The sequence below is a fragment of the Corapipo altera genome, unplaced genomic scaffold (assembly GCF_003945725.1).
Source record: "Corapipo altera isolate COAL_440 unplaced genomic scaffold, ASM394572v1 45, whole genome shotgun sequence".
NCBI classification, from domain to species: Eukaryota; Metazoa; Chordata; class Aves; order Passeriformes; family Pipridae; genus Corapipo; species Corapipo altera.
Window position 1 is genome coordinate 20,151,846 of NW_020884877.1, and position 23,245 is coordinate 20,175,090.

At 37.7% G+C, this 23,245-nt stretch overlaps 1 protein-coding gene across 5 annotated transcripts in view; it reads right to left on the bottom strand.

Annotated features, from left to right (window-relative positions):
• Positions 1-23,233, bottom strand: part of XRCC5 (X-ray repair cross complementing 5) — a 59,386-nt gene extending 36,153 nt beyond the window's left edge. For 2 of the 5 annotated variants that reach the window (XR_003526630.1, XM_027637247.1), the window contains exons 1-13: positions 21,488-21,606; positions 20,791-20,904; positions 20,061-20,244; positions 18,362-18,410; positions 16,746-16,868; positions 13,691-13,879; positions 10,708-10,822; positions 9,153-9,291; positions 7,042-7,154; positions 3,493-3,555; positions 2,664-2,801; positions 1,914-2,004; positions 523-650 (exon numbers count right to left, since the gene is read on the bottom strand). Coding sequence is in view for 4 of the 5 variants with exons in the window: in XM_027637247.1 (XP_027493048.1) it covers positions 523-650; positions 1,914-2,004; positions 2,664-2,801; positions 3,493-3,555; positions 7,042-7,154; positions 9,153-9,291; positions 10,708-10,822; positions 13,691-13,879; positions 16,746-16,868; positions 18,362-18,410; positions 20,061-20,244; positions 20,791-20,904; positions 21,488-21,514 (1,473 nt within the window). In the remaining variant the exon portion in view is untranslated. Of the gene's footprint in view, positions 1-522; positions 651-1,913; positions 2,005-2,663; positions 2,802-3,492; positions 3,556-7,041; positions 7,155-9,152; positions 9,292-10,707; positions 10,823-13,690; positions 13,880-16,745; positions 16,869-18,361; positions 18,411-20,060; positions 20,245-20,790; positions 20,905-21,487; positions 21,608-22,232; positions 22,329-23,151 lie in introns of those variants that run through there. The other 3 variants (XM_027637249.1, XM_027637248.1, XM_027637250.1) reach the window with 3 other exon arrangements.
• Between the last annotated feature and the right edge of the window lie 12 nt (positions 23,234-23,245).

Sequence of the window (23,245 nt, forward strand, 5' to 3'; positions counted from 1 at the left end):
CACCCAAATGGAACATTTTAAATGTCAACAATGTTAACCATTTACTACTGAACAAGTTCACCTCAGACTGACCTGGTTTGAAATCGCTGCTAGATGCAACAACGCACAGAAAAGTGATAGGACACAGAATGAGAAGCTAAAGAGATCCATGATTTTCAGCTCATTTTTCTCTTTGCTCAAATGCTGAAGACAGTCTATGTCCACACTGTGATCACTGCAATACAGTCTGAAGATTCAAGTTTTTATTTGTCTAGTCTATGTGCCTGTGAATATTACTGATGCTGCTGCAGAGACCTCAGCACAGGTATAATTTCTCTTGCTTTCTGGGAACTGGAAATTTTAAAAATAAATCTATGTCAGGGACAACATAAAAGTCACCAGCTACCCCATACTTAAAATGCAAAAGATTTTACAGCTGCATCTGCACAATGCAGATCTTTCCAATGTGAATCGGAGAAAGACAGAAAGATGAAAAATCTCAACAAAAGAAGTTTTTAAAAAATGTCAAAGAGTTCACCTCACCTGATATAACCTCTGAAAGTGAGGGTTTGGGATTTTGCTGGGCTTAAACAGGTCCTCAAAAGTTTCTCCATCTTCATATACCAAATTCATAGAATCAATCAATGAGTCAACAGCAGACAACTGATCCACTAAGGCAGCAATTACATAGAAAGAAAAATTAAATACACTTCCAGATGGATGCATTTCTTGAAACAATTTATAAATGAAGATTAGGTTCACATGAGATCACAACATGAGATTTTTACCAAGTCATTACATGCCACAGAATACACTGCAGTTTTAGATGTACCAATAAAGACTATGGATAATGGACAGAATAATAAACCCCTGCTGTATTTAAGGACTACAGTGTAAAGTCATAAAGCCTTTTTTTTCCCCAAGACCTCAATTATTGTTGCCTTTCTGCTTTAATTTTTTTTTCTTTTTCAAGATGTTTTCATTTGCAACAGAAGGTTTATAGGCCACTTAGAAAATAAGGAGAACAGTTGGTTTGAAAAACTAAATGGCATAATATAAATTTTTAAAGTTATGACTGTAAATTAACACAGTTCGCAATAGCCAACTACTGCTTTGGTAAGACAGGTTTTAAATTTGTTCTTAAACTGCTGGTTACAGGCAAGAAAACAGAAACTGTTTCAGAAACAAACCAGCATGTTATGTATACCCTGATGTGCAGGTGCCCATTCAATGGATCTCATAACAACTGAAAGAAGTAGGAGCGGATTTTAAACTACATCCATTTAGACTCATTGCTATGCAAAATTCTCAGAACAGTGAGTCAAGCTTTGTGTGGCTCAATGTCCTATGGCTCTCCAAAGATGCCCTCCATCTGAATCTGGACACCAGTAAGTGCATAGTTTAATAAACAACACGCCACAGAAAATACAGTCTTTGCCTTTGCGCACTATATTAACAGGCCACACTGCAACTGGCTGCAGGACCAAATTTGCACCAATGGAGCAGCTGCCTCTGTTCTAATTCTAGCCTGATAATCACACACTGTAGATCCCACAAGGTTTGGTCATTTAGTCTCACAAATTAGTTCAAAGATCAAAGGATACAGAGGAGTAAATCTCAGATCTGTCACAGAGATCCTGTGAGACTGATGATCCCACAACCAGAGCCAGAAGTCATTTAACAGGACAGTTTAAAGGACAGCCTACAAACTTCAAGTCTGCTGAGTTTGCAACTTAAAGTGGCAAAGCTTTGATACACACTTACACTTCAAGATGACATCACCATAAATGATGCCCAAATGGCTGGGGTTTTTTTCCCCAAGGCAAAATAATGACATAACTTATGTTTTCATTGGACAGAGTATTTTCATTGGATAGAGTATCTTAGAAGACAACAAGAAGGTTACTTTTCCAGTTAACCAGCAAATACCTCACCTGTAGGAATGCATTTTTTATTGTTTTTCAAGGATGAAAATATGTACTGTCTCAGGTCTTCCATGTAGGGTAGTTGCACATAGATGAGACACTGAGCAAGAGGAAAGAAGAAACAACTAAGCCTGAAGAAAAACAAATATCTGTATCCCCAGAGTGCCATATCAGGACAATATAAACATAAGAAAAATCTGAAGACCTAATGTTTGTGTGTGTTAAAATATTTAAATAAACTATTTGCAGAGCAACAGTTTTAATCAGAATAAAACACACCATTATATTTTATAAGATACTGATGGCTGCACTCCTCATTTTTCTGCTGGTGGAATAAAGACCTGCCAAGCCATCTGATCCCTTTTTCTTGTGCAGAGTTTCAACTAGCCACGCTTTAAATAATCCATATATTGGCGCTTCGGGAGGTTTTATCATAGCTTACTGTGTTTCAAAGTCAAAAGCTGGTTTTGGTTTCTTAACGTTCTCTGCCTCGTTTTTTCTTTACTGAAATACCTCCTCCAGGTCATGCCACCCTAAAAAATTCCTTTCTATCCTTTGTGTTTATACCCTTCAAAAGACTGAAGATTGTTGTGTCCACCCCCACCTCCGTCACTGCTCAGTCATATACATATTTAGCTCTTTCAACAGTCTCTCGTAACTAAGATCAGTTGAAACATATGCTGCAAAAATTCTGACATACTGTGCTGCTTCTGGGTCTCTCAGGCAGCTCTCTGCAGAAGGGTAAGAGTGAAAAATTACCTCATATGCTTCCTTAATATACGGAAAAGCTACTCCAATTTGCGGGTTGCTCCTTCTATCATACGCATAGCGCACAACAGCTACCACTTTCAACTCATCCAGTGCACGAACAAGGGCAGAAAAAGCAACTGCTGCATTCTAGGGGGGAAAAAAAAAGAGGCAACAGAATCATGCAAGTTCTTATCTGCTGAAATACATCTTTCACAGTGAATTTAAAAGCGCTTATTTAGTCAAGACTAGTTCCCATTTCAGCTGTAAATTAAACGCAAGCATTTTTTATGTTCAAAAACTGAAGAAGCAGAAAGGTCAAATCTCATCCTGATAGTGGATCCATTCAAAGCTGAGTAAACTTCAGATCCAGCACATTCCACCTTTTTCACCAGAAGAAGAAGAGCTCTCAGAAGTATTACAAGAGAAAGAGAAAGGAAGGGAAGTCAGACTCTGAAAGGTACTCATTAAAAGCACCACAGTGAGCCTTTTACCTACAATACTTAAAATAATTTGGAGGTCTGTTCAAAGTAACACAGGACAGGACACACTGTTGCTCTCCAGGAGAATGGACTTAAGCACCAATTTCAGGTTCCACATGCCCTTGCACAAACATAATATCTACCAGTTGCTCATTATTCATGAGATACTGTATTCATTTGGGATCTAATCCAACTTATTTTCATCCTAATGGGCAATGGAACAAGACTTCTGTAAGCTGCATTAAAAGTATTTATTAACGCAGAAAAACAGGACAATCTCAAGCGCCACTACTATTCTTTTCCATTCCACAGCAAAATACCTTCAGCATTAAACAGCATTAAACTTCAGTTCACCTTACCTCATCACCTTTTGCTGCAAAGACCTTCAGAACCTGGTTGCCCATGTAGTAATGCCTCTGGATCTAGATACAAATGGCCAAAAGTTAGCCTGATGTAAAGAAAATGTCACTAATGCAACTGGACCAATTAAATTACAAAACAACTAACATCAAATTTTGTGGCTTCTCATTTGAATCATTACTGTGCACAGAGGTTAAAGCCTTGTATGTCAAAGCCCTGTAAGCCCATATCTCCGTTTATCACACAATATGGATATTCAATTATATTGGGCAAGATATTCTTATACCTTCCTACTCATGGGCAGGAATGAAAGACTGTGGTACCTGCAGCTGTCACCAGTCTGAATAATACTGCAGTAATTCAAAGGTCAGTGTGAAAAACCACAGTAGTTAATAAAAGACCCAAACCCAAATGACACCACATCTATGCTATTCATTTTTTCTAGCAAAGATACATCAAAAAGGAGCTGAAAAAAGTCACATACTTAATTAATAAACCTTCTTTGACAGCAACCTGGAGTATATATAGCTGTGCTGGCAAAGAAGCACTTCTGTTAGCAGAAGTTTATTCTGTTCATGAACATGGCTGGCTCAGAAACAAACAAACAAAAAATAGTTTCATGAAGGGACATCACTGGCATAGTTGGAGGTACAAAGACTGAGACACAAGCACAGATACCCTGCAAGAGTGGAAAACTTGTCACAAAGACTGCACACTACTATGAACACTGGTTAAAATGACCTCTCTCTGTTAAAGAGAAAACTCTTCAAATTACAGTCTCAAAACTAACTTCATTATATTTTCTTTTTTTAAAATTTTTTTCATTCATTTCATCTTTTTATTATACCTTCGTTATTTAGCAAATTACTTTAAGTTTGTTGAAGTCAGTGACAACTTGCACCAGAGCAGACCTATTTACTGTGTTACAGCACAATTCTTCAGTTCAGATTATTTTACCTACAATCATTCTCTGCTTTCTGTCTTTAAAAGCTCAGGAAATTTTATGTTCAGTATAGCATAAATAACTAGATGTGTGTATCACTACAACTTTTTTGTTTGCAAAGAAAAAAATTTTCCCTTTGTAACATTTTCAAGTATTATTTCTCAATTTACATGGCACAGCTTATAAATTAAAAATCAAAGTTTAAGCGCCCTCTGATCTTCTTTCCTGAGGGATGTGAATAACTCAGGAAAATAATATGAGGTGGTTCTATTTCTTCTTTAATTATGTATTTGGAGCTGTTCCAGTTTTTCTAGTTAATAATAAATTATCTTTTCTCTTAAGTTTTAAAAAGAAACAATTTTTATAAAACATATAGTTGAATAGTGTCAGTTTTATGATTCCAAACAATAAAATGTAGGAGCCAAAACTTAGTGAAAGCATAGGTCTTGAAAATTCCAGCTTTAGTCAAAAAAGTTCCTGATATCATTACCTATACACTTAAATTTTAATTCTGCAATCACACCTGAATAATTTTATTCCACTGAGTTATATGCTTCTACTATTGGTCATAACTACTCCCACTCTTAGCGCCAGGACCAGAGTACACCTTAGGATATAATTTCTATCCATTATGAAATCCACAGACAAGAAAAGTATATACTAATAAAAAAACAATCAATATTTTGTGCATTGAAAAATAATAAAACCAAATTGTTAATTCTTCAATGCATATTTATGTGAACCAAAAATACTCCTGAAATCGATGGTATTCCTACAGTTATTAACTATCTAGTTGAAGGTATTACTGCACTATCTGACCAATGGTGGGAAAATAAAAACTCATGTGAAATAACAGCTCACTTACAGGAGCATGATTTACCTCATCTGTTTCCCTCTTAGTTTCCATTTTCAATAAAAGTCAGATTTCAATCAAAAGAAGGAGGCCAGCCTCCAGTGTAAGAAAACTCTGCCCATGGTGAAATACATCTTACAGATTTAAATGAAGATAATAAGACTAAGCTGTTGGTTAATGACGTATGAAGAGATGCAAGAAATTGTCTCATTGAAACACTGGATTCAGACACATTTCCCTTGTTAGATCCGGTTTCTGGTGCAGGATGTAGCAGTTCTCAACACTTCTCTGGCTCTGGTCAATTTAGGGCATGTAAGTTCAAGCCCGACATGTTTCCTCCATCAATTACTTGCAGTACACAAGCTCCCGTGTTTCTTAACAACTAGGTTCTCAAAGTCCTCAAGGAACAATCAGGTTACACTTTCCATTTAGGCTGGCTTTGCATTTCAATAAGTCAACATAACTTTCTAGCTTCTTAGTTAATAATATGTTTTTTGACACTGCACTGCAGTAGTCTAAGCACACATCCAGCAACATGCAGGAGTCTCTGTGCCAACAGTACTGTAAAGTAAAAAAAATGTTTAGCTACACCTGTTTGGGAGTAAGCTCCCTCAGATACTTTCTATTTCATTAGCATATTTCCTTCCTGGTAAAGGTAATGATTCCTCAGCCTTTATCAAGGGTTCTATTTTGTTCAGGCATTGAGACATGTCAAAAAGCAGGAGGGCTGGGAGCTGTCAAAACAGAAGGCGTAGAGCTGCCCTATGATTTCGTTTTAGTTTTGATTGGTGAAGAGAACTGGGTGCAGATAACTCCAAGAAGAGTAAAGTTTCAGTCACCTTGTGCTGAAATATCCAGGAGAAAAAAAGAGAGGGAGCAGCTAACATTCCCAGCAATTACTTGGCACTCACATCCCTGTACTTTCTCCTCACGTGTCCTGCTTCAAGAATAGTTTTGTTAAGTCTTTGCCTAAGGCTTTCCTAATTCTTAAGTCCTGGATTTCCTGCAGGAAATCACCTTGTGCTGGCTAACTTTTATTAAGGTACTTGCTCAATGTAAGTTTCTTACAACTGTCAGGGAAAAAAAATATAGCAAAGTCAATACCCCAAGTACAGGTAAGTGCATACAAACACCGAGCATCTCATGGAAATATGGAGAGTTTTTGAATGATATTATCTTTGTCTAAGTTCTAAGAAGTCTTCCTGACATTTAGGGGTTTTTTTAATGGTAGAAACAAGAAGAAAGTTACGGTTCACAAACTAATCCTTATGAAACTGAGGATGAATGAATGGACTCAGTTCTCACACTTTCTTTAACAATAATGTTAAGGGAGCAGCTTCTTCTGTTAAAAAGAAGCCACACTCGTGGCTGGACAAAGCCAGAAAGGCTGCTGCATGAGCTGAACAGAAGACAGATCATGTTCTGCTGCAGGTCTGGCATCAGCATTTAAGTTTGTGAGATGAAATGAGACCACAATACCTCAGTATTCACTTTGCAGAGATCTGAGTTCAGTGGCTCTGGCTTCATTTGAGGGTCCAATAGCCACATTTATGAGCTTCGCTCCTTCACAAGACTACATACTGCCTACATGTACTAGACTCAGCAAGTAAGTCACCCCTGCATACCTGACTGTAAATGCTCAATTCCAAGTACTGAAACCCAGTACAATACCTTGACTTTAGTGAATTCAAACCAAAATCGATCGTATTGAATAATCCAGGAAGCTGAATAGGAAGAAATTTAGTACCATACCTGAGACGATCTAGTGAATCCCAAAACAGAAAAACATTTTCCTTCGGTTTTGTATTTCATTTGCTCTTCATCTTCCTTGGAAAAAGGAACTATATCACTCCCATACCGAAAACCTGGAGAACAAGAGAAGAGCATCTGGTAAGCATATGGGCCTATGATTTTAAACACCAAAATTAGCTCTCTGAATATTTTAACAATGCATTCATGCCCCACAGCTACGTTCCACACATGCTCATCAAATTACTTTCCCTGTTAACAAAAAAACCACACATCCATATATGCATTATGTACTTCATGAACAGCAGTTGCACTCCTTGTACATCATTTTATGTAACACAAGTACCCTCAGAGAGTAGGAAAGAAAATAAGGGAACCGAACATCTTGCCCAAAGTTATGCTCACAGAATAGATTTCAGCAAACAGATTGCAACACTCCCTGTAAGTATAATATGAAAAACTTCAAACATACCACAAATCATACCACAGGAGATGACATCTGAAAAGATTCAGGGAATAAAATGTATTAACATTGGAAGCAAAATACACCCTCACACAATGGAAAACCAAATCACTCTTGTATGCAGAACTGGTCTTTCCATACATTTCCGTGTTTTACTTCCCATGCCTTACATCACAGGCATATCTCCACTGAGCAGGAAGCTGTAATTTCTCAGAGGTATCATCTGTTCCAACTGCTTATTCCCCTACCTCAAGCTCCAATAACCTCACTGTAACACCATCACTTTATTATACTGCCACAGACTAAGGATGATATCCTCAGGTGCGAGGAAAGCAGAAGGAACAGAGGTAAATACCTGGAGGAAAAACCTACAAGCAGATATATTTTCCTGCAAACTGAAAAGCAATCACACAGGTAGAATGAAAGAAATTTCACTATGGGTACTGCAAATACAAAGGATTCTCTAATTACAACATTTCTCAAAAGATCTGCAAAAGTCCAGGAGGCATCAGCAGCTCTTTTAAGCATAAGAAATATCACACCACTGACAGGGAAATTTTTGGCCTCTTTTGTTCACACTAAACTTTCATAACTTCTTTTTTACTACTATCCCACAACTACTTACTAAAATAAGCAGTCAGCAGATTAACTGAGAACAGTCACAAATGCTTCAAAATATATTCACTATAAGAAGTGGATTTTTTTTATAAATAGTTTTGAAGTTATAAAACATAAATAGACTACTAGCTTTTAACTATCATTTCCACTTAAAGAAAATCACACTGTCATTGGGACTTTATCTGATACTGCTACAAAACACCTCTATGAATACTACAATTGAAAAAGATTAAACAAAAACCCCCAGTATTTATCTTAATTTTCAATTTATGTTATTCATTCAACAGCACTTTCTATACTGTTATCTGAATAGTTCTGCCCTTTATAGTTAATATACTTGCCCTACTTGTGTGGGATTCAAACAGCAAAGGAAAGAAAAAAACTAGTAACAAAATACATCTATACAATTGCAAAAAATTAAACTGATTTGCTTAACTCCATTTTTAAAAATAAGTACATATTTCCTGCTGTTTCTGGGGCCTTAGTCTTCTAAGGAAATTAATCTGCTCAGAAAGAAACCGTAGGCTCTAAGAGAAGTGTTCTGCATACCACTACTTCAGATTGAACCTCTTAAAGCTAAAAGGCTCTTGAACACTAAACCTTCCTTTGATGGTTTCATCTTTCCAATTGCAGAATAACTAGAGCAGTTGCTCATCTAGAAAAAAGCAGTGCTATGAAAGCATTTGCGTTATCAGTACAGCTGGAGATCTGAAAACAGAACAGAGGTAGCAGCACTACTCACTACAAAACTGAGATATGGACCTCCACAGAGGATAGTTTAGGAAGCTGTAGTGCCTCCCAAGTTCCAGCTGGTGGTATTACTATAATTCCTAATACTGGCAAAAGTAAGAATTTCCAAAATATGTGAAGACAGAGTTTCACATAACAGTTGCTGTGTTCCATCAGCCTGCAGAGCTTACATTCTAAGATCAGAGCTTGGTATCAAGGTATAAACTAAAAGGCACTCAGGTGACTTAAGAGTACAAGCCATTATCTTCATTTTGTCTTCAGGGTGCACATAAAGATGCTGTACCTTGAATAGTATCATCTTTCTGAACCTCTGTCTCATCATCATCATTCAAGCAGTAAACAGTTTCTTTCTGCACATCATCTCTTCTAAGGGTTTTAGCATCCACAACTGTCCAAATTTTTTTCACCTTCTCTTCTGTGACCTTGATATCAGAATTCAAAGAAAAGCAATGTTTAACATTTCAGTGGGATACAGAGTACTCCAGAAAAGGAAAAAAAAAAAAAACAAAACCAAACACCTCAAACACAGTGCTGCACCGTTTTGCCAATAAGGGACCAATAATGACAGCCCCAAATAGGCACCTCTGGCTGCTACCACAGTGCTTCCACCACACTGTTTCATCTGCATGAGACCTAACACATGAACTGCAGCATATTTCTGACTGCATATTTCTCTTGGTTATTCATTAAACCCTTAGATTAAGTCATTTGTGGAAGTCTAAGTCACAGGATAACACGTAATTTGCTTGTTATGTATTTTACTTCCTGTAGCCCTTTCTTTTCTCTCTACTTAAGTGCAATTGATGGTACAGTTAGTGCATGAGAAGAAAAGTGTAGAATAGGCAGAAACAGTAAAGACAGAATAGATTACATCAGCAGGGCTGCTGTATGACCTCAGGCCAGTTCCTCAGTTCATGTTGCTTACTCTCCCAAACAGCTTACTTTCTGTGTAAGAACCTTTGGGAGGGGACTCTTTCTGCATATTTGAACAGGTCTGGCACAATAGCCTAATAAAAAATTATGAATAAGTATAAATAGAAAGTTGATCTCTTTCAAGGCTAGTATGTTTATCTGTCAGAAACCAGATATATTTCAACTTATATATCAGACTCCTAGTCCTGAGTTCAAATAACAAACCAATTAATCTCCATCTCACCAGATCCAGCAATACTGCCACACTATATAATTACCTATTAACTATTCTATAACTGGACATTTACACGTTTTACGTGTTTAATTACACTTACTTCTTCCTAGCACTGTGTGAAGAATCCACATAAAATGTAAAGGAAACAGACTGGGCCCAAGCTCCAGCAAACAGTACAAGAAAAACAAACTAAAAAAATACACCTTTTTTTTTCCAAGTCTGAAATAACAAGAGATAGAATTTGAAACAATGGCTGGTAAAACATTTTAAGCCACCATTTTACGTACCCACGTGCAAAATTCCTCTCGTGCCTGGGCCTTAAGAGATATATATGTCTCACTGGAGCTGCAGACATATCAGTGATGCTGAATGTAAAGCTTCAACAATCACAGCATGCTTAATCAGGTTCATTGACTTCAATACCATTAAGTGTCACAGCATAGATAGCAATTACTTCTATTTCTGTACATTGTAAATTTTAGTTATTTAACATGTATACAGTATGGTGAAGTTAAAGTTGCTGTGGGAACCACAGTTTTAGATGTACTGGCTTCTGAGCACATAGAAATCTCTACCCTAATTATCTGGTTGTTGTTTTACCTTTTATTTTCTTAACTTTAAGGAAAAAAAGATGCAGCTGCACCTAACTTGCTGCCAAATTACATTAAAATATATGATTTTATGAACTTACTGCTTTGTAGGCCACAATCCTTATGGACAGATTAGAACCAATAGTGAGCTGGCAAGGCCAAGGCATAGGCCTTCTTTCAATTTTCTTAAACATTGAAAGACGTTCCAGACTCTCTCTAAAGGAAGGAATCAGGAAAACAAATGAACTCTGGTGAATTGTAATAAAATGTTACAGACAATACATTCTCTTTAAGGAAATGCGTAAGTCCAACTGTTTCAGCTTAGACTGCATTAAGCATTAGAAAATAAACTGTATCATTAAACTTTGTCACAAAAGAGAATGAAAAAAGAGGTGGTACAGTAGATTATACCCATGTTGAGCCTTTACGGTGGGTGGTGTGACATTAAGGCTCAAAGACGCCGTGTTAGGTCTCGTGGTGAAACTACACAATTGCTTACTAAGCCTCTTACATTTATCTGTGCTCACCCAATTAGGACATGTAGCTAAAACTGAAGAACACAAATTAGAAAAGGGTCTCTAAGTGGTAAAATGTTTTCTATGGTGAAGGTGAAGAATTCAGATTCAAGTAACAGGATTTTGTTTCCGTAGAACTTAACTTTTGACACTTTTTTTAATACAGTACTAATGAACTCATTATTATAATGGTATTTTCTCAGAATGAAAGAAGTTACTTTGATTATTTCTAGCCCAATCAGCAGACATACAAGTTCAAAAAACACACAAAAAAAAGAACTGTAATGACTTTATACTAAAAAGTGTTAACTTAATTGCATAGCTTTAAGCAATGGAGTCCAAGAATTAAAAATTTACAGTAATTTATAATATATCATTGTGAATTCAAATAGGTTGACACCTCAGAACAGCTTTCAGCTCATACAAACTATATTGGCTATTTTGCTGTAAAATTCCAACACAGAGAAAGCTCTCAAATTTTTTTATTGCATGAAGCACAGTACAATGCTGACCTCATCTTTTTCACATTATGATAAAACCCGAAATCTACCTCTCTCTTGATTAAAGTACTTGTCTGGCAGAAATCAAGATCAACTGCTAAAAACGCCAGTACAAAATTCATTCTACTTTTCAGGTTTCTGAGGATGAGCAGGGTTTTTTTTAAATTCTACCAGAAGCACAATGAAAGGGGAAAATGCACTGGGACTTTTATAATGAGATAAACACTGAATTTCTTCTTTTATTTTTTTTTCCTTAGGGAAAGGAAGAAAGGGAGGATTTTTTTTTCTAGCAATAAAGACGCCAATATAGGATTTTTAAAAAGAATCTGTTACTACATCATTAAAAGTACCGCAACACATAGATTCCAGGATGAATGTGAAAATCAAATATGTAAGTGCCAAATGCCTAAAAATGTCACTTAAGTTCAATTCATTAACTCTATCCTTTAATTTCTTATAGAAGAAAAATGCTGCCTGTTATCAAAGATTGCTCATAAAAATCAAACCCTAGTAAATGTACATTTTGACTTGTATTTTAAGAACATGTTCCTTGTCCTCTGCTCTCCATTCCCTTTCCCCAGAGGCAGGGAATATTCCTGTCCAGAATATCACAACTTTAAAAAATCACAACAAAATTTCCTCACTTACTTTCCTGGCATGGCTAATTTATTTTTACAAGTGCTGAAATATTTTTACCAGCAGGAATAATAACTCTTGGAAAACGAAGAGTGTATCTGAGTTGGTCAATTATCATGACAGATTTGCAAAGCTGGTTTCTTAAAGCTTGATAAGCAACTTAATTGCATCTAAAACCTCACATATTCTTAAACAACTTTTTCAACTAAAGCTTTAATCTATTAGCCAAATGCCTGTTTATCCAGAGATTTTGGATTTCCCCTGGAAGTATGGCACAAAAACAGCTTAAACAGCAGCAACAGCCTGGGATAAAAAAAAGTATAAAGAAGAGGCCAAGCCACATGGTAGCTTCATGCATATGGATTATCCTAAAGGAGAAATGGTCCAGGAAAGATACCAATTTTCTGTGCAGTCTTTTGATGCAATGACAAAGCCTGCTTTTTTCTAGAGACTCAGACTGTTCTCTTGACTAGTATGGAACACATACACAGTGATACATATTTCTTCACTAATGCACAGTAATGCCCAAGTAGCAGTTTAACTGGTTGCTGAGGTACAAAGCCCATCAGCTGAGTTGGGTGAGGAAAGGAAACCCCACAAATTAAATGATGAATAACAGCATGCAAACCTACAGGTACCACCCTCATGTAAAAATTACATTGGATAATCACATTACAGCTATGGTCTGCTGAGCTTCCTGTGGTCTAAAAGACTACACTTCATAACTGCAGAAAAGAAACTAAGTCAGTAACATCAGACTTCAATAAGGGATGTAGATGCATTTTTCCTGTTGCCCAGTTGAGACAACACCTATGTGGAAAAGTCTTGGATATATCATTAGCTATATTTTTTTCAGAAACACACAAATTTTTATTCTTTCATTGGGGAAACAAGAAGTGAAAAAACGTCTTTTAATTCTTGCTGCTGAAAAAGTATATTGTTTGTCACAGTGGCACAGCAGACTGTGGTTAGAGAGCACGATTCAACAAACATTACTCAAAACATTTGTGGGAGTTTATCAAACCAGTGAGCTAAAAGAAGTCTGAGACCAAGGAACACAGGCAACCATGAAATGCAAATGTTCTAGCTGTACTATGTCATAAATTTCATCTCTTTCCATAACATGCTTTTGAAATGCCATATATATAAACATTACCTCCAAAATCTTCCAAAAATAAAGATGGAAGAAAACCATTTTTTTCTTTAAATATAGATACAGAAAATTCATTTTCCTCTGAAATCTGTAAGCTCTTCTACTTATCCTACAGCTGAAGAAGCTGTATGAAAGGGACTAAGTGTACAATAAGTTATAAAATTCACTGACTTCAGTGAAACAGTAAGTCAAGGGATTGATTACTTAACTAATTTCATCTTTCAGAGAAGAAACCAGAAAGTAAATTTATAGTACAATAAACAGGATTAGCCAAGTTTACCTGAAAGTATAAATTTCTTCCAGCCCTCCTTCTTCATCCAAAGTATGCATGAGTTTCCTCACCACATCAATACCCTGTTTCTGTTGTTCAGTTAAACTCTTTATTGGAACTGAGTTTCTGTGCATATGAGAATGTACACTGGCAATTTTATCTCCACTTCCGTCATCAATAACCACTTGAAATGGCAGACTAAGAACACAAGCAGAAGCAGTTAGTTTGATTTTTTTCTTTATTAAAATAACCAATCAAAACAAAATTTTTATCAGGATCAATAGTTCTATTTAGCTGCAGTCAGATGTATAAAGAGCCACATGGCTTGGAAAACAAATGAAGTAGTATTTTGGGTCTAGTTGGCATTGGTAACATCTTGACCAGAGCAATGCACCGTTTCTGGGCATCATGCATCAATAAAGGCATCCACATACAGGAATGGATTACATAGTAAAGTTAATGCTGATTAGAAACCAAGACCCATGAAAAAAGAGTCAACAAAATAAAGCCCACAGAGAAGTGAATCAGATGGCAAGACAGCCTTACATATAAAAGGCTGTTGCAGAGAAGAAGGAAACAATGAGTTCTTCATATTCAGCCTGCACTGCAATCACATCATGGAGTCAGGTCAGATATTCAGAAACCTCATAAAGGTATTTCAAACCATAATCTCTAAAATCAACTGCCTGAGGAGAGAAAAGAGTCTCCACTCTCACGGCAAATCTTTACCGGAAGATTAGACAAACACTGGTCAGCGATGACATGCATACAGCTGACCCGGTCTGAAGTAGAGGATTGCTCTAGATGACTTGTTAAAGGCCATTCCAGGCCTCTGATTCTGTATTGGCTCCAAATGCCAGCAACTGGGACTGCAGTTCTCTGCAGTGAGGCTATTGGGTATTTCTGGAATAAATGTTACTCTTTGAGATTTTAATAGCTTACAACACTTGGTGAATTTCTGACTGAAGATGACACATTTTTCTGCACTTCATGAATCAGACTTAAAAATTTAGCCAGGGGTTATAGATAAAATGATTTTGCTGCTCTTCAAAATACAGGAGTTAACTAGGTATAATAAACACAGAAAAGAAAGATGTGTAAGATCCTCTACTCTGTGGCCCTCATAATGCCTGCAGATTTTTCAAGTCTTTTATCTGATTCAATTTTAAATGAACCACATGATGCCTTTTAGCACATTTCCACAAAGTAAAATAACTTTACCACTGTATTATGTTTTCAAAAAAGCAGCCTACAGATCTTTACCATACTTCCACCTCATTAGTCCTCACAAAACTTATCCATCAAGAAACATAATAAGCAGAGTTAACAATACAAACAACAATGTCACATAAAGCAAAATTAAAGATCAAGCTTCAGCAAAGTGTTAGGTACCTTTTTAGGAAGCAGCACCCACTGATAAATAGAGAAACTGTATTTTAAAGCCATTATAACAGCAAAAAGTTTCAAACCTCTGATACAAAAAAGGCTACTTTCACTATACAATGCCTAGAGACTACTGTGATGAGAAGTGCATAATACCTAACCCTGCACAGTGCTCAGTGTGCGCTTGGCACCTGATAACAGGGAGGAAAAACAACTATATGCCAGAAGTTACAACCTAATCTATAAACAGGGCATAAGAGATGGAAGCATAGGCCATAATAAAACGACAAGGTTCAGCAAGAAATTATTTTTAAACTAGTACCTCGAGTATTTTACATTTGTATATGTATTTTTTAAATCATCCTTTGCTCGTGTGGCTGGGAGATAGTGTGTAAATCTGCAGCCAGTGCTGTAACAGCAACATTTCCCTTCAGCTTCTCTTAGCCAAGGGGTTCTTTTCTTTGCTATGTTACAAAGAAAATGTAAAGATGTATCAGAAATTTCACAGAAAAAAACTGGGACATTAACTTGTGGTATCAGCATCTGTGCTAGCCTGCACAGCAAACAGGTATGGAAACAAGGGAGCAGGAGCTAAATACCAAGTCTCCAAAAGATGTACTCTGACTGGCTGGAGGATTCATGGTGTTGCACCTCCACTGCCTCCAGTGCCAAAAACGGCTCAAATGAGCAGCAGGGTCATGTCAAGGCACATTACAGGCACATCTGCTTTTGCTGTGTAGACAGAACCTGACATTTTTACTGTCAGCCTCCCCTAAGCACAGGTAAAAAAAGATTTTTTGTGGAGGATCAGTCCATGATTTTCAGTCATGTTTTTCTACCTAATCTCTCTGTTATCTTGCAGATGGGTTGGCAAATGGCTTCAATGAATTCACTAAGTTCAAACATTTTTCCTTACAGAATGCTGGATCTAGGTAAAAGTAAATACTAAAATGGTCGTAAGTAAAACTACGGCTTCAACTTTCTCCTGTGACATTATTTGTTATAAACAGCAAACATTAACATTCACACAGAGTTTTGCTTTTAAACAAATTTCTCCAGAAGGCCTATGTTACCATCACATGCAACAGCTAATACAGATCTCAGCACCAGCATTGAATCTTCAGATCAATGCCCATACCAGGGACTCCTGCTATAACATGTAAGATATCGTTTTCATTTTCCAAGCCCATTGTTGTGAATAAACCCCTTCTCTTCAGACTTGCTCTTCTACTGACATCAGAATCAGGCTATAAATATCTGCAACACTACCTCATTAATTTTTCCCAGTAACTTCCTTACCTAAAAGGATCTAGGCTGTTGCTGTGATAAACCCACTGTTTCTGAGGCTATTTCTGGCTCATTGTTTCCCCTTTCTCTGCTTATACAGATCTTCTGTCTCCCATTTTAGACTGGGGCTCTAAGCTATAACCGTAAGTGGAGAAGAAGCCATCATCTTAACATTTATTTGCACATCACTGAATCAAGAGGACTTGGTCCATAACTGGATTTCATGGCATGTATCATTGATAGAAGTACTTATAATAATCATATTACTTACTGGTACACCTCTACAGAAACCATACACCAACAGATCACCAGCTCTTTCAAGATCATTATTAAGAAAGTATAACAGTTTCCCTTTAAAGAAATGGCATTGTGTATAAGTCACTTTCATACTTACAAGAACTGAAGTGAAATTCCTGTTTTCTTCAAGTTAGCTATGATAATTTCCAGCTGATCCTCACTGACAGGACTATTAAGGTCTGTAAATAGTTCAATGTGTCTCTTCTCATATTTCTTTCCTCTTAAAGTACAAGAAAAAATACATATATTGAAAATATTATCTATAAGGCCTTTTGCTAAATATTTCCTTACAAAATTGATGCTTTACCAAAGTAATTAATTTGTAAAAGAAAAAAATCCAAACAAATAAACCTACTTGGTAGTAGCTATTCTATCATAGGTTACCATACTTATGATAGGATTTTTATCTTTATATGATTCCCCCTACTTCCTCCTACCCCCTAAAATTGAGGACTCTAGCCCTGTGAGTGTATAAATCACTAACTACATCTAAATGAGTGGAATTCTGCCAATTTTCACTAATGTAGATAAAATGCTAACAAAATATGTTAGGTTTTTTATTGGTTATACTGGATATTTCCTTTGCAGCTGTAAGTATGTTCTTGTGAAAATGTATTTTAAATTACTCCTGCTAGTGGGGATTCCATTTCAGTACTCTACTTCAGTAGATTCAACAGATAACAGGGACTTTCAAGACCACTTAATACACTAAGAAGTAGTACCAATACACATCAGGAAGGTCTGCCAGTGACAGAACAAAATTCAGTTAAAATGACAGAGTTGTTGCATAAGGGTGATTTTCTTGAATTTTTATCCTACAGTATTTTCTCAGCTGAAGGCAAACTCCACATCAAAGGTTTTAGCATATACAGGCAACTTCCTACAAAACAACAAAACCAGTTGTTCCATAGATATTTAAGGTTGTACTGCCATAAGTACAGTGATTTTAAGTCACAACTCAGTTTTAACCATTAAATTGATACAGCTTTCCACACTGATCAGACCTTATTCACAAAAATACAAATTGCATCACTAAGTCTCACCTTCTACACTCACAATTAGATCATACAACCTTTTTAGCAACATGTTCAAGCTTTGCTTTGAAAGGAAGTACAGTTACCTTCCTTTCCCTGGACCATTAGTTCACTGAGTGCTAGAAACACATTTCCAGCCTAAATACATTCACGGACAACTTTGTAACACTTGTCTCAATATTTTTTCTCACCTTGAAGTATTTCGTCCTACAAGTTCATTTCCCATAGTCTGTATATTTACAAACTTAAACCTTACCTCCAACAGGCTTTAAATTGCTAGGCTGAACAAAGTCACCTTTCTTGTTTAATTTGTAGCATATGCAATATAAATTTGATAGCCCTTTCCTAAGCATTTTAACATGTGAATTAATGCTTTTTGAATGTGACAGAAAGTGAAGCCTTTGTGCCTTCTATAATGGTATTAATAGGCTCATGACTGTACTACAAAGTTACCAGCCGCCTCAGAAAGCTCTCAGATTGTCTAGAGAAGCCAGATGTCTCATGAGGACTCTTCAGAGACAGACCCCTTTAGTGTGCTGTTTATTTTTAACGTTTGGTTCTTTTAAAAAAGCATTTTCCATATTTACACATACTGGAAATATAATACTGACCATCAGATCAAATCAGCTTCAAAGTGCAAAGTCAGAATTCTGTAAAAGGCTTTGAGTTACATACTCACATTGTTTCCTTCTGAAGCAAGTCCATACACACAATAATTGCATCCAGAACTAAGCAAATTTAAGAAAAATGTCATTTAAAACATGAACCATGTCACAAGTGTTTTTTCTTTGAAACAATGTAATGTTTTCACTCCCCCCCAAACACTGACATATGTGCATTTTAGTTAAGGAACACTCTTTTGAGATAAATACTTCTAAAGTGACTACTGTGCAAGAGGTTCCTGCATAACTTGTCTGTTTTGTGATCTTATTTCTGCCCCATTTACCTGATGAAACAGTCAAAAGTCTGCTTCAGATCCCAATCCTTCAACTGTCAATGAGAGGCTCAAGTCCAATGAAGGAACAATATAATCTTTAGAATGTTCCTTTGAATCCACCAACAAATATATGATACCAATTTCTCCTACAAGTTTTCCTTCAAACCACCTGTGTCTGATAAACTCTTGACAGTTTCTTCCTCATCACAACTGGGAACATGTGAGCCAGCTGACTGGCTGCACACTTCTCTGAAACAGCTCTGACTACCTGAGTGGAGCTCACAGCAATCATTTTATGGCCAGAAAAAGGGAAGACAACACAGGAAACTGAACTGTATGTTCCTGAAACACACAAAGGAACACTATACAGATCACCTTCGTGCAACTAACAACAGAATACATTCAAACATCAACAACATTCAAACCAGGAAGTGATTTTGGCAATGTTAGAAGTACTTTACACGTTAATCAACCTGATAAATCTCTATTCTGCTTTGTCTTGGGTATAGTTAATTTTCTTCACAGTAATTGGTATAGGGCTGTGTTTTGGATTTGTGCTGGAAACAGAGATGATAATTTAGTTACTGCTGAGCAGTGTTTGCACAGAGCAAAGGCCTTTTCTGGTTCTTGTACCACACTGCAAGGGAGGAGGACTGGGGGGGATACAAGAAGTGGGAGGAGACACAGCCAGGACAGCTGACCCCAACTGACCAAAGGGATAGCCCACACCACATGGTACCATGCTCAGCACATAAAGCTGGGAGAAAGAAGGAGGAAGGGAGGACATTCAGAGTTCTGGTGTTTGTCTTCCTAGGTCTAAGGTCTGATGGAGCCCTGCTTTCCTGGAGATGGCTGAACACCTTCCTGCTCATGAGAAGCAGTGAATGAATTCCTTGTTTTACTCTGCTTGCATGTGTGGCTTTTATTTTACCTATTAACCTGTTTTGATCTCAACCCATGGGTTTTCCAGCTTTCACCCTTCCAATTCTCCTCCCATCCCGCTGGTGGGGAGAGAGTGAGTGTCTGTGTGGGGCTGAGCTGCCAGCTGGGCTTAAACCACGACAGTCTGGTTTCTGGTACTTCTGCTGATACATTGCATAAATAATATTTTTTATTAAAAAGCATAAACCAAATTCTGCAATGCTATTTTTAAAAACATATGGCTTATTTGAGGCCTAAAATTATATTATCTTTGTTCTCCTTAATTAGCAGAACACTTCATAAAAGCAATTACTCCCAAAGGCCAAGACTCCATTTGTTAGCCTAAAAGAATGTCAAAATGCAGCTAATCTCCTTTTGGACAAACTTACAACCACAAATTAGCTTAACTTTGATAGCAGTTAAAACTTGAGAGGCAAATCTGAGCCCATTTCACAACACTGGCCTCCTGTCTCCTGCATAGCTGAATCTGTTCAAGAAGTGTTCTACAGCAAAAGGATACAGTCTGCTTGTTCAGAGCCTGGTTTAATCACATCTTGAATGTCTTCCAGTAGATCAAAATCTGGCAGCATTAGTGACCTATGTACAGTAATGTTTTGGTACTGGTCCCCACTGGCAAGACCATTCCTAGTACCATGAGTGCCAAACAAAACTACAGCAACCTCATCTTTACTCTCAGCAAAAACCTGGAGACACAGAAAATAAAACACAGGTAAAAAACACAGGTAGATTCATACACAGCTATGTTAGGTAGATTTCAGCAACCTGAACTAATGTCAAATACAATGGATTTACTTTTCCTTACTTTCAGTGCTAGCCTCTCAAAACATCATCTTACAGGGAGTTCACTAAACGAGACATAATTCAACTAACAGATTGACATGAGGAGACCTAGGAAAAACAAGTAAAATTGGCTGACTTAGTACACAAAATGAGTCTTCAGGGTGGTACGTATTAGGAATGTGGGAACATTTTAGAGAAAGAGAATAGTACTTGTTTTCCCTAAAAGTTTCCACTGCCCTGAAGAAAAAGAATGACCAATCCAATCTCACGCAAAAAAAAATACAGCTGAAACAAAGAGCACTGTTACTCCTGCATAAAAAACAGACTAATTCTTACTCATTTCTCATTTATTTCAACTATTAGTAAGTGAGGAAAATATTTCATAGATGCTATTCCCTCTTCTCCCTTTTTAACAGCTTTTTTTTTTACACATATGAAGTCACACATACCTGCCGTTGCACAAACTTTGTCATGATCTTCTTGGCTTGTTCAAGTGAGGACTCTTCACCAGGGGAAGAATTGCTCATTGTAAAGCCCACATCCAGGCACAGCACTGTTGCCACCTGGAAAGGAAAGACAATACTGAATAAGAATGAAAAAGGGCCAATATAAGCATAATTACTTAAAAGGTTAAAAGGGTACATACAAAACCTGAAAATCAAAACTGTATCACTGCTGGTTTCTTTTATAGTAACTGTTAATATGACACAATGGTGGAAGACAGAACTGGTATAACTGCATTGAACAGAAAATTATTTAATCCTGTACCTGTTCCAGACATTTCAGTGGAAAATACAAAAAAAATCTTTCTTTACACCAACTGTCCAGGGGGCAATTTCTGTAAAACCCCACAAATGTATTAGGGATCTAAGGGCTCTTCTACACTAGGAAATTAAACAAAGATATTTTAGTTGAAAATTGCAAGGATGAATTCCAATTTCAATTTAGGGGTTTAAATCCCCCAAGCTAGCCTATGCTTTTGTATTTCTGATCATCACTTTAACTGATTTACACATAACACTGCCCAAGTCTTCCCCTAAATTGATTTATGCACCAGGATACGAATACAGTAAAATTGCCTCTTGTCACTTCTCTTGTTCAAGTCTTGGAAAGTTCCTCTAAAGTTCTTCCAGAGACTCCACTTACCTTGATTAATCTGAATAATTTTATCATCCATCTGAATGTAGTTACAAGAGGAATTCAGCAAAATTATGTCCAGCACCACCAAGGTCAGCTCAAATTTATTGTCACTGATTAAACCAACGTTCCCTAAATATACAATAAAATCTTGGTGGGCTGCCAGTGGCTTAAATTACACTGCTTGCAAAAAATTATTGTTTGGCAGAACACAGGAAAGTTAGGTATTACTTAGATTGTAACCAGTTACCTTCTTTTAAAATACAAAATATATCCAATTCCATAAGAAGCAAAGCTACCAAAAGGACGTGGGCAACAAATCATAAGACTGTCAAGTGACACAAGATGCACAGTCTGCTTTTGCAAAGCAAAAAGGATGAACATAAAAAAAAGGTGTTGGTCTAAGCTCTTTTGCATATTGCCTTGCAAGCAATCACAAGTACCTTTTCAAGCATCGACCAAAAGAACACAACACATTGTGCACCTCCCCTGTCAGCTTAACAAACACTAGTTTAACTCCCTGCTCCTTTGAGAATAGGAAGGAGAAGAGAAAGAGAGAAAGAAGGCTGAGGAGCCTGAGTTGTCCAGGAGGTTATACTCAGTCTTGGCACTTCACTTTGCCTTCACCAATGGCCTGTCTGGGAGCCAGGAATGAATGCCTCTGGAGTCAGCTAGGTGTGCAGAAGCTCAGAGTGGAATAGAGGCAGTAAATGAGGCTGCACTTCACTCTCACAAGAGCCTTGTTGCTGCTTACCTGCCAGCCTGGGGAATTACTCTATCAGCAGCTGCAGAGCCTTTTTTTGTTGCTGTCCTGCCTCAGGACACACAATGGCTGGCAGCTGAATCAATCCTGTTATCCAAAACAGGTAAAATTCCATTCACAGCTGGCAAGAAGACAGCAAAGAAACCAAAAACAGCGCAGGAGTGAAGAGCTGCTGTTTCGCTTAAGAAAAAAGACGATCAAGTGGCAAGTGCTGACATGCTCTTCTGGGAGGCAGCCATCTCCCAGCTCGGTGCCCATTCGGGTACGTGGAATCCTCCTTCTATCAAGGGGAAAGAGGAAGAGGAAGGAAGAGGGCCGGCCTCTCTTTTGGTAATCCTCCTCTGTACATCTCTGCATCTGTTATAACCTCTGTGCTTCTTATGTCTGAGCACCCGGTAATGCCACGTTCAGGTGATCACTTTTAAGATGCTCAGCATGTGTGTCTGTAGGACAACACTGTCACACCTGAGCTAAACCTACCTGCTTCGCTCAAGCTCTAATAAGGGCGGACATGGAACAAACCTGCCTTTACCTCTGATCTCTCCGTGCCGAAGAAGTTATAATAAAGAGTTATTATAAGAGAGAGATGGCTACAGCAGCACAGACAAAACCTGTGTTTAACAGATACTAAACTGCCCTATATCAGAAGACACCTTAACGCAGCTTTCACCAACAGGGTTCCTTAAACATAACAGGCACACAAACCGCATTTTCAACAGGGCAAAACCAGTTGTAGTTATTTTAGCAAGAGCAATGGCAATTACTGCTGCCGGAATACTGCATTCCCTTGGAGCTACTCAGCTTTGCACTGGCAGCTCGGAGGGCGGCCGGGGAGGAGTCACCGGAGTGAGAGATGGTGTTCCAGCCCCGGCGGCCCCCCGTTCCCCTGCCCTACCCTCCCCTGCCCTACCTTTCCGCCGGGCGCCATGGCGCTGCTGCCGGGACGCGGTGCGCCGCGCTCAGCGCTCCGCCCGGCAACGCGGCCCCCCGGGAACACGGCGGCG